Source organism: Engystomops pustulosus, chromosome 10 (genome assembly GCF_040894005.1).
Source record: "Engystomops pustulosus chromosome 10, aEngPut4.maternal, whole genome shotgun sequence".
Taxonomy (NCBI): Eukaryota; Metazoa; Chordata; class Amphibia; order Anura; family Leptodactylidae; genus Engystomops; species Engystomops pustulosus.
Genome location: NC_092420.1, coordinates 8,796,919 through 8,809,105, shown reverse-complemented (window position 1 = coordinate 8,809,105; position 12,187 = coordinate 8,796,919). Strand labels below are relative to the sequence as shown.

Sequence of the window (12,187 nt, the reverse complement as noted above, 5' to 3'; positions counted from 1 at the left end):
GGTAGGTCCAGAGTGTAGCCCCCAGACCCCCGCATGATATATATACAGTATACATTGGTAGGTCCATAGCATAGCCCCCAGACCCCCGCATGATATATATACAGTATACATTGGTAGGTCCATAGCATAGCCCCCAGACCCCCGCATGATATATATACAGTATACATTGGTAGGTCCATAGCATAGCCCCCAGACCCCGCATGATATATATATACAGTATACATTGGTAGGTCCATAGCATAGCCCCCAGACCCCCGCATGATATATATATACAGTATACATTGGTAGGTCCATAGCATAGCCCCCAGACCCCCGCATGATATATATACAGTATACATTGGTAGGTCTATAGCATAGCCCCCAGACCGTCGCATGATATATATACAGTATACATTGGTAGGTCCATAGCATAGCCCCCAGACCCCCGCAGCCTGACCTCCTACGGATCCTCCTCATGGCTAAACTCTCTAAGTGCTGAAGAGCGAATAATGAAAGTCAGACGAGCTCTTCCTAAACGAGCGCTCGTTAATTGCTGGCGCAGGTTTCGCACCCTTGTTGGCACCGGCCGGCGATTTACCAGGAATCGCCTTCCTATTGGACGGCGTCTGCGGCTGCGGATCACAGGTCGCTCTCCCTAACGAGTTTCTGCATACATAATCGTCATTAAATCCGGCAGCATTTTTACTTTTCTTCCCAATCAAGCCTGGCGCTGGCAGGAAAGGTTAAACGCCGTCTGGCTTCCATTGTCGCGGTCAGCGACGTCACCGCCCGTATCTCGTCCTCCCCCTTTAAATCCGCCGCTACACGCACTGACGTCAACCTCTTACCGCCGCAGCGCCAGTCACAACCTCGCCGCCGCCGTTTGTTTGGAAGGGGGTGTGATAAATCATTCCGCCCATTGTTGCGACAAATTTATTGTTGGCACAAGTAAAAAATACACATCCCAATTACACGGAACGGAGAAAGCCCCATGTGCCTATTATTAACCATTAGCAGAGAGAAATATTTACATCCCCCCCCCCCCCCCCCCTCCCATAAATGTGCACCGGCCCGGAAAACCATATGCAGATGCACACGTGCGACTTAATTAGCAGCAACGACTATTGGGCTCAACCCTTTATGTGCCAGAGGGGCTGCGATACAGGACCCAGGGGGGAGACCGTGGGCACCAAGCTTTCCAAGCGTCCTGTCTCGTTAGTGCCGGATAATTGCTTAGTGATCGCTCCTGTGATATCCCGGTCACTTGTATAGGGGAGCAGATTCACCGGACTCATCCCTCTATGGGAAATACAAGTATTTGCTCATTTTTGATCAATATCCATCCAACACCCCCACTGAGAAGTCATCACCCTACGATGACGTCACATGACTTTGTCGTAGGTCACTCCCTTTAATTAAAGCGGACTGGTCACCTCCTTTAGCAACCCCCAACTCTTTACTCCCAAATAAGAGTTATCCTTTCTATCAATATGGCACAACCGCCGCCATTCTCATGCACTGCTTGGTACTATTTTAGGCCCTCTACTGTCAGATAGGAGGAGCCAGGATGTCTGCCTCAGTTCAGGACCACCCATCTGACTGTAGAGAGCCTAATTAGCATTGGTGAGAGGAGTTTTAGTTACCAATATGCTAATTAGTCTAAGATAATGACATGAGAATGATGGGGCCTAATAAAAAATCTGAATCGGTAAGTTGGGAGTGGTGGTAATATTTAAAGGGAAGCAGCTGACACTCCTTTCATGTGTTTCTTTCTTAGCCCAGTGCGGTGGCATCAACCAGCAAATCTGCTCTGAAGTGAGATGTAAATTGCGTGTATAAAGTCAAGGAGGCGGAGAGTTTAACACTGAAGTCAAGCTCTCTCTTCCTCTAGAAGCCCCTTCACTGTGATTGATGGTCCTGCATCCAGAGACATCACTAACCAGATCTCCTGAAGTCTGATACATGACCTCAGTCACAGAGGAGGAGGGGATCAGAGCTCCACACCCTGACTTCAGTGTAAAACTCTCCTCCTCCTTGACTTTATACAATCAATTTACATCTGACTTCAAAGTTGATTTTCTGGATGATTCCATCACACTGGACCATGAAAAAAACTAAAACTAGTAGGTGTTACGCTGCAGGGAAATATATTGGTAGTGGTTTATTAGGCCAATTACTGATGACAGGTTCCCTTTAAAGGAAATATAATCAAAATCCATCATGAAAAACCAGGGACGGGATATATAGATCCAGGCATCGTGATTGTGGTAATCCAATTATATTTGTTATCCATGGCCTCCTTCCTTTTAAAATCTACTTTTAAAATTATGCTAATGAGCCAGACGTGCTCTGGAGGTTTTACCAGAGCCCCCCCGAGCTGCCGTTTCATCGGCTGTTACATTGTGCAGGGGCATTTCCCCTCCCACTGTGTGAGATTACATCAAGCAGGGGGAGGGGAGACAGTATAACATACTGTGAAGCTACAGCACAAAGGGGTTCTGGTAACTCCTCCCCAGGAGCCCTTCAGGCTCATTAGCATAATTTTAAAAGTAGATTGAAGAGGGAAGGATGCAGTGGATAATCAACAGATTCCCACAGTCACAGTGCCTGGAGGTAAGAAGAAGTGTCCCTGGTTTATCAGGATGGATCTTGATGGTGGATGAGGCTGAGGTGCAGTACCAGACACAGCCACTGTAGAATGTTTGGCGTTACGCTCAGTACAGGGTGAAGCGCTTATCTGAATGACGCAGTCTCCACACATATCATAGTTTCCAGGCAGTTGAAGGCAGTTTCTAGAGTCATTATTCATCATAATCAGCCCAGACATGTGACTGCAGAGCATCGCAGCGATCCTAGCGAATTAAAGGTCCTCTCCTTATCACACAGGTTGTGACTGCAGGATGAGAACTAGAGCCCCCATCATTTTGGGATGATCGGAGCACCCCTGCATCTTGATCTGAATTAGACAAGGCATCCGGTAGCCCCAGTGATCTTTACTCGGGTCCCTTCCCGCTGAAGCACTGCCTGGCCTCCAGGTCTTCTGCAGGATCCTGTCAGGCTCATTGAGCGTCAGATGAAGCTGACATTTAAAATACGGCGAGCCAGACAGGGCTCCAGTCCTTGCCAGATCCGCTCAGCCTAAACTTCATCAAGTGTCCCAGTTTACCCATTGTGCGCCGCTCCTGGGAAGGATACGGGAAGCAGTCAGCCTTCAGATCCAATCCTTCTTCCTAACGACCCCTGCCAGCCCTAGAACGACAGCTCCCGACCCGCGGGGATCGCTACCGTCCAGGACACTTTATCACTTTGCAATGTCATTTTCACCCCAACGCCTTCAATGTTTTTGAAAGTTCAGGCCGGAGGTGCAGGCCTTTCTCATAAGACATTTCTGTAAATCCGGGTATTGTAGAAATTTAATACACAGTGTCGTCTCCATGTACAGCAAAGCTCCATGATCCTGGGTCCTGGGCACTCCCTCCACAATCCTGGGTCCCAGGCGCTCCCTCCACGATCCTGGCTACCGGGAACCCCCTCCACAATCCTGGCTCCCAGGTGCCCCCTCCATAATCCTGGCTCCCGGGCGCCCCCTCCACAATCCTGGCTACCGGGAACCCCCTCCACAATCCTGGCTACCGGGAACCCCCTCCACAATCCTGGCTCCCAGGTGCCCCCTCCATAATCCTGGCTACCGGGAACCCCCTCCACAATCCTGGCTACCGGGAACCCCCTCCACAATCCTGGCTCCTGGGCTCCCCTCCACGATCCTGGCTCCCGGGTGCCCCCTCCACGATCCTGGCTCCCGGGTGCCCCCTCCACGATCCTGGCTCCCGGGTGCCCCCTCCACGATCCTGGCTCCCGGGTGCCCCTTCCACGATCCTGGCTCCCGGGTGCCCCCTCCACGATCCTGGCTCCCGGGTGCCCCTTCCACGATCCTGGCTCCCGCGCGCCCCCTCCACATATGGCTCTGTACCGTGCATGGGGAAGAGATGGAACATTCTCTATGTTTTCCCGTGTTTACAGCCTGGGGCCGGCAGGGCTACGGCCGGGCCATCATACGTCAATGAGAAAGTGACCTTACCCTGTGTACAAGTTTGCAATTTTAGAAGATAAAATCTTGAAGGGGCCTAAACTTGTTAAACTTCCAGAAGTCCCATTCCCCCTCCGCCTCCCCTCATATGGCCATAGCTCATTCTGCGATGCCTGTCACTAGGCTGTGGCATCTCTGTGTAATTTGTGGTGGTCTGACCTCTAGGACCCCCCATCGATCCTGGGATTCGGTGCTGAGGCCCCTCGCTATTGTTCCCCACACAGCAGTGCTACCTGCTACTCCGTCGTGTAGGGCGGCCCCATTCACTGTCGGGGAGGTTCGGCTCTGCAGCCCCATTATTCTCAGGATCAGTGGGGGGCCCTAGAGGTCAGGCTCTCACCGATCATAAAGAGATGATGGGAATACCCCTTCAGTGAGAAAATTCCATGTAGAGGTTGCATCATCATCTAGCAACACCATTGTACCGGGGTCATTGTCCCCTGCAGAGAGGCAGAACATACATGTAGTCGTATTGCGTCTGGCAGCTGCTTATACGCACTGTATCAGGATGGAGTATTGGATGGCAATATGATGGACTATCCCGCTCTGTCCCGTGTTGTGACTGGTCTCTTTGCTTTTTTTTCAGGCCAAGGAACTTCAACGCAAGGAGGAAGAGCTTAAAAACTTGGATGCTTTCCACAAGGAGCAGCTGTCTAGCATTGAGAAGAAGGTGAGAGTCTACAAGGCTGTAATGTGTCCGGATTATATTAGATCCCTGGGTGACCAAGACCTGGGTGCAGTTATGGCTTCCAGGCCTCGACATGGCGCCCTGCTTCTGGCCCCGTCACCTACCACTTCCAGACTGAACACTGCCCGGGATCTGGAGTCACATGATCCCCTATGCTGCTGTGAGTCACTGTCCGCTTGACTATTTAAAGGGGTTGTCCAGAGGCTGAGAAACATGGCTGCTTTCTTCCTAAAACCGCAACACACCTGACCGTTGGTAGTTCCAACTAGACTCCATTTATCTTTATACAGCTGAGCTGCAGTACCGGCAAGCACCATAGTGCGGAGTGGCGCTGTTTTTGGAAGAAAATTTGAGCAGATCTACCAGGTTAAGACGACCCCTGAGCCACCCCCAATGGAGCCCCCTCCACTTCCTTTTCTGGCTATTCTTTTTGAGTCCTTCCCCTTGAGATTTTTGAGCTACAAAGATGTCTACCCCATCCGGAGGGTATCATGCCCTGGAATGAGGGTGTTGTGGAATCTGAATGGTGCGCCCCATTATTGTTTCCATATATTCCTTCCCTGAAAAAAAAAAGGCATCAAAGTTTAGCCACAACCGTGACACCTACACGCTGGTATCTGCCTTCAGGGCCGCCACGGATAACGCCACGGATACACCAGTGTTGTATAAACGGACAAATGCAGCGAATGATTCTCACTGCTGTTTATGGAGCACAATAGCGCAGAGAGCAAGATTATTCTTATGTATTATACATCACTACACATGTCACCAGTCATTAGTATCTCATCACACCCATATCCAATATATTCTGTACAGTAAGGGAAAGAGCTTTTAATATACATTATATATGTGAGAAAGGCTTTAGTATATAGGGGCAGTATTATAGTAGTTATATTCTTGTACATAGGGGGCAGTATTATAGTAGTTATATTCTTGTACATAGGGGGCAGTATTATAGTAGTTATATTCCTGTACATAGGGGCAGTATTATAGTAGTTATATTCTTGTACATAGGGGGCGGTATTATAGTAGTTATATTCTTGTACATAGGGGGCAGTATTATAGTAGTTATATTCCTGTACATAGGGAGCAGTATTATAGTAGTTATATTCTTGTACATAGGGGGCAGTATTATAGTAGTTATATTCCTGTACATAGGGGGCAGTATTATAGTAGTTATATTCCTGTACATAGGGGGCAGTATTATAGTAGTTATATTCCTGTACAAAGGGGGCAGTATTATAGTAGTTATATTCTTGTACATAGGGGGCAGTATTATAGTAGTTATATTCTTGTACATAGGGGGCAGTATTATAGTAGTTACATTCTTGTACATAGGGGCAGTATTATAGTAGTTATATTCTTGTACATAGGGGGCGGTATTATAGTAGTTATATTCTTGTACATAGGGGGCAGTATTATAGTAGTTATATTCTTGTACATAGGGGGCAGTATTATAGTAGTTATATTCCTGTACATAGGGGCAGTATTATAGTAGTTATATTCTTGTACATAGGGGGCGGTATTATAGTAGTTATATTCTTGTACATAGGGGGCAGTATTATAGTAGTTATATTCCTGTACATAGGGAGCAGTATTATAGTAGTTATATTCTTGTACATAGGGGGCAGTATTATAGTAGTTATATTCCTGTACATAGGGGGCAGTATTATAGTAGTTATATTCCTGTACATAGGGGGCAGTATTATAGTAGTTATATTCCTGTACAAAGGGGGCAGTATTATAGTAGTTATATTCTTGTACATAGGGGGCAGTATTATAGTAGTTACATTCTTGTACATAGGGGGCAGTATTATAGTAGTTACATTCTTGAACATAGGGGCAGTATTATAGTAGTTATATTCTTGTACATAGGGGGCGGTATTATAGTAGTTATATTCTTGTACATAGGGGGCAGTATTATAGTAGTTATATTCTTGTACATAGGGGGCAGTATTATAGTAGTTATATTCCTGTACATAGGGGGCAGTATTATAGTAGTTATATTCCTGTACATAGGGGGTAGTATTATAGTAGTTATATTCCTGTACATAGGGGGCAGTTTTATAGTAATTATATGCCTGTACATAGGGGGCAGTATTATAGTAGTTATATTCTTGTACATAGGGGGCAGTATTATAGTAGTTACATTCTTGTACATAGGGGGCAGTTTTATAGTAGCTATAGTCCTGTACATAGGGGGCAGTATTATAGTAGTTATATTCCTGTACATAGGGGGCAGTATTATAGTAGTTATATTCTTGTACATAGGGGGCAGTATTATAGTAGTTATATTCTTGTACATAGGGGGCAGTATTATAGTAGTTATGTTCTTGTACATAGGGGGCAGTATTATAGTAGTTATATTCCTGTACATTAAGGGCAGTATTATAGTAGTTATATTCCTGTACATAGGGGGCAGTATTATAGTAGTTATATTCTTGTACATAGGAGGCAGTATTATAGTAGTTATATTCCTGTACATAGGGGGCAGTATTATAGTAGTTATATTCTTGTACATAGGGGGCAGTATTATAGTAGTTATATTCTTGTACATAGGGGGCAGTATTATAGTAGTTATATTCTTGTACATGGGGGGCAGTATTATAGTAGTTACATTCTTGTACATAGGGGGCAATATTATAGTAGTTATATTCCTGTACATAGGGGGCAGTATTATAGTAGTTATATTCTTGTTCATAGGGGGCAGTATTATAGTAGTTATATTCCTGTACATAGGGCGCAGTATTATAGTAGTTATATTCTTGTACATAGGGGGCAGTATTATAGTAGATATATTCCTGTACATTGGGGGCAGTATTATAGTAGTTATATTCTTGTACATAGGGGGCAGTATTATAGTAGTTATATTCTTGTACATAGGGGGCAGTATTATAGTAGTTATATTCCTGTACATAGGAGGCAGTATTATAGTAGTTATATTCTTGTACATAGGGGGCAGTATTATAGTAGTTATATTCTTGTACATAGGAGGCAGTATTATAGTAGTTATATTCTTGTACATAGGGGCAGTATTATAGTAGTTATATTCCTGTACATAGGGGGCAGTATTATAGTAGTTATATTCTTGTACATAGGGGGCAGTATTATAGTAGTTATAATCCTGTACATAGGAGGCAGTATTATAGTAGTTATATTCTTGTACATAGGGGGCAGTATTATACTAGTTATATTCTTGTACATAGGAGGCAGTATTATAGTAGTTATATTCTTGTACATAGGGGGCAGTATTATAGTAGTTATATTCTTGTACATAGGGGGCAGTATTATAGTAGTTATATTCCTGTACATAGGGGGCAGTATTATAGTAGTTATATTCTTGTACATAGGGGGCAGTGTTATAGTAGTTATATTCCTGTACATAGGGGGCAGTATTATAGTAGTTATATTCCTGTACATAGGAGGCAGTATTATAGTAGTTATATTCTTGTACATAGGGGGCAGTATTATAGTAGTTATATTCTTGTACATAGGAGGCAGTATAATAGTAGTTATATTCTTGTACATAGGGGCAGTATTATAGTAGTTATATTCCTGTACATAGGGGGCAGTATTATAGTAGTTATATTCTTGTACATAGGGGGCAGTATTATAGTAGTTATATTCCTGTACATAGGAGGCAGTATTATAGTAGTTATATTCTTGTACATAGGGGGCAGTATTATAGTAGTTATATTCTTGTACATAGGAGGCAGTATTATAGTAGTTATATTCTTGTACATAGGGGCAGTATTATAGTAGTTATATTCCTGTACATAGGGGGCAGTATTATAGTAGTTATATTCTTGTACATAGGGGGCAGTATTATAGTAGTTATATTCCTGTACATAGGGGGCAGTATTATAGTAGTTATATTCTTGTACATAGGGGGAAGTATTATAGCAGTTATATTCTTGTACATAGGGGGCAGTATTATAGTAGTTATATTCCTGTACATAGGGGGCAGTATTATAGTAGTTATATTCCTGTACATAGGGGACAGTATTATAGTAGTTATATTCCTGTACATAGGAGGCAGTATTATAGTAGTTATATTCTTGTACATAGGGGGCAGTATTATAGTAGTTATATTCTTGTACATAGGAGGCAGTATTATAGTAGTTATATCCTGTACATAGGGGGCAGTATTATAGTAGTTATATTCCTGTACATAAGGGGCAGTATTATAGTAGTTATATTCTTGTACATAGGGGGCAGTATTATACTAGTTATATTCTTGTACATAGGAGGCAGTATTACTTTCTCTGAGATCACGGAAATAATTGTTAAAACTTAATTTCCTCTGTTCCCCGTGCCTCTGTGCCCTGTGATTTATATCCGTCCTGTGACTTGCAGTGCAGTGATTTTGGAGCCGCAGGTTGATGGCTGTTCAGTTTATCAGGTAACTTTGTTCTTAACTCCTGAAATCCAGACGTGAGTTTACAAGGTCTGTAAATCGGGGGTAAGGGCCTGTTGGCTGTGAGGGGGAAATGAAAAACCCAGACGGCGTTTCTCATAATCCTACAATAAAGTGTAATTCTGTAAAAAAAAAAAACCCGAAAGAAACAACAAGCGTCTTTTTTCTTTTTGTGGTTTTTATTCTTCTAAATGAAAGCGTCAGACACAGCGCAGTCTTTCTTTTTTATTAGCTGCTGCTTTTATATAATTTCACTTTCATTTACGGAGTGTACACAGACCTTGACATTTTCTGTTTCTATAGTCACAACCATAAAGCTTCTCCGAATCCTTATTGTATTTTCCCCTTTTTCCTCTGCCGTTCCCCTCCCCCCTCCCCTCCTCTGCCATTACTCGGTGTCCTCGCACTTGGCTTGGTGGTGGTAAACATAACCCAATCTCATCCTAGTCCCGAGTACTCGCTGTTTTCAAGGAAAATGTGAAAGAAAAAAAAAAAAAATCACCCTAGAATTTTTCGCATTATAAAAGGCTTTTTGCTAATTACCGTTCAGGCTCGCGGCTTAATGCTGTTATTCTATACGTTTTGGCATGTTAATTTATATTTTGTTCTTTCTCTGTAAGTGGGAGGCTGGAGGTGCAGCTGATTGAAAGGGCGTTCAAGGATTAAATCGGATCGTATATATTCTGAATAATAGTCTTCCTTATGGCGTCTGCTTCCTGTGATGATTCTGCGGTTTGTCATCTTTGGAAAAAGTTTCGATAAAGTTTGTTGAAAGGGCCGTTCTGGTTACGGGGCAGAATCGGATTGTTCAGGACCGGGTCACATTCAGCCTCGGGTGGAGATTGATTCTCGGTGCTGGTCGTTAACAACTTTTTCTCCTTATCAGCTCTGGTTTTGGTCTTCCCTATGGAGCAAGTTGTCGTAACTCAGCCGTTGGCCTTAACTCCAGGACCAACGGATGGTGGTGACGAGTATGCGCGCACTTCTGTGGCCTCCAGCCCTCTCCTGGTGACGAGGACGCGCGCACTTCTGTGGCCTCCAGCCCTCTCCTGGTGACGAGGACGCGCGCACTTCTGTGGCCTCCAGCCCTCTCCTGGTGACGAGGACGCGCGCACTTCTGTGGCCTCCAGCCCTCTCCTGGTGACGAGGACGCGCGCACTTCTGTGGCCTCCAGCCCTCTCCTGGTGACGAGTACGCGCGCACTTCTGTGGTCTTCAGCCCTCTCCTGGTGGCAAGGACACTCGCACTTCTGTGGCCTCCAGCCCTCTCCTGATGACGAGGACGCGTGCACTTCTGTGGCCTCCAGCCCTCTCCTGGTGACGAGGACGCTCGGACTTCTGTGGCCTCCAGCCCTCTCCTGGTGACGAGGACGCTCGGACTTCTGTGGTCTCCAGCCCTCTCCTGGTGACGAGGACGCACACACTTCTGTGGCCTCCAGCCCTCTCCTGGTGACGAGGACGCACACACTTCTGTGGCCTCCAGCCCTCTCCTGGTGACGAGGACGCACACACTTCTGTGGCCTCCAGCCCTCTCCTTGTGATGAGGACGTGCGCACTTCTGTGGCCTCCAGCCCTCTCCTTGTGAGGGGACGCGCACACTTTTGTGGTCTCCAGCCCTCTCCTTGTGATGAGGACGCGCGCACTTCTGTGGCCTCCAGCCCTCTCCTGGTGACGAGGACGCTCGGACTTCTGTGGCCTCCAGCCCTCTCCTGGTGACGAGGACGCTCGGACTTCTGTGGTCTCCAGCCCTCTCCTGGTGACGAGGACGCACACACTTCTGTGGCCTCCAGCCCTCTCCTGGTGACGAGGACGCACACACTTCTGTGGCCTCCAGCCCTCTCCTGGTGACGAGGACGCACACACTTCTGTGGTCTCCAGCCCTCTCCTTGTGATGAGGACGTGCGCACTTCTGTGGCCTCCAGCCCTCTCCTTGTGATGAGGACGCGCACACTTCTGTGGTCTCCAGCCCTCTCCTTGTGATGAGGACGCGCGCACTTCTGTGGCCTCCAGCCCTCTCCTGGTGACGAGGACGCTCGGACTTCTGTGGCCTCCAGCCCTCTCCTGGTGACGAGGACGCTCGGACTTCTGTGGTCTCCAGCCCTCTCCTGGTGACGAGGACGCACACACTTCTGTGGCCTCCAGCCCTCTCCTGGTGACGAGGACGCACACACTTCTGTGGCCTCCAGCCCTCTCCTGGTGACGAGGACGCACACACTTCTGTGGTCTCCAGCCCTCTCCTTGTGATGAGGACGTGCGCACTTCTGTGGCCTCCAGCCCTCTCCTTGTGATGAGGACGCGCACACTTCTGTGGTCTCCAGCCCTCTCCTTGTGATGAGGACGCGCGCACTTCTGTGGCCTCCAGCCCTCTCCTGGTGACGAGGACGCACACACTTCTGTGGCCTCCAGCCCTCTCCTGGTGACGAGTACGCTCGGACTTCTGTGGCCTCCAGCCCTCTCCTGGTGGCGAGGACGCTCGCACTTCTGTGGCCTCCAGCCCTCTCCTGGTGGCGAGGACGCTCGCACTTCTGTGGCCTCCAGCCCTCTCCTGGTTGCGAGGACGCTCGCACTTCTGTGGCCTCCAGCCCTCTCCTGGTGACGAGTACGCTCGGACTTCTGTGGCCTCCAGCCCTCTCCTGGTGGCGAGGACGCTCGCACTTCTGTGGCCTCCAGCCCTCTCCTGGTGGCGAGGACGCTCGCACTTCTGTGGCCTCCAGCCCTCTCCTGGTTGCGAGGACGCTCGCACTTCTGTGGCCTCCAGCCCTCTCCTGGTGACGAGGACGCACACACTTCTGTGGTCTCCAGCCCTCTCCTGGTGACGAGTACGCTCGCACTTCTGTGGTCTCCAGCCCTCTCCTGATGACGAGGACGCGTGCACTTCTGTGGCCCCCAGCCCTCTCCTGGTGACGAGGACGCTCGGACTTCTGTGGCCTCCAGCCCTCTCCTGGTGGCGAGGACGCTTGCACTTCTGTGGCCTCCAGCCCTCTCCTGGTGAGGAGGACGCTTGCACTTCTGTGGCC

At 47.4% G+C, this 12,187-nt stretch overlaps 1 protein-coding gene across 3 annotated transcripts in view; it reads left to right on the top strand.

Annotated features, from left to right (window-relative positions):
* CHCHD6 (coiled-coil-helix-coiled-coil-helix domain containing 6) overlaps positions 1–12,187 on the top strand; it is a 173,557-nt gene that overhangs the window by 50,317 nt on the left and 111,053 nt on the right. For all 3 annotated transcript variants that reach the window (XM_072127026.1, XM_072127025.1, XM_072127024.1), the window contains one exon: positions 4,653–4,736. In XM_072127026.1, coding sequence (XP_071983127.1) covers positions 4,653–4,736 — 84 coding nt within the window. The remainder of the gene's footprint in view (positions 1–4,652; positions 4,737–12,187) is intronic.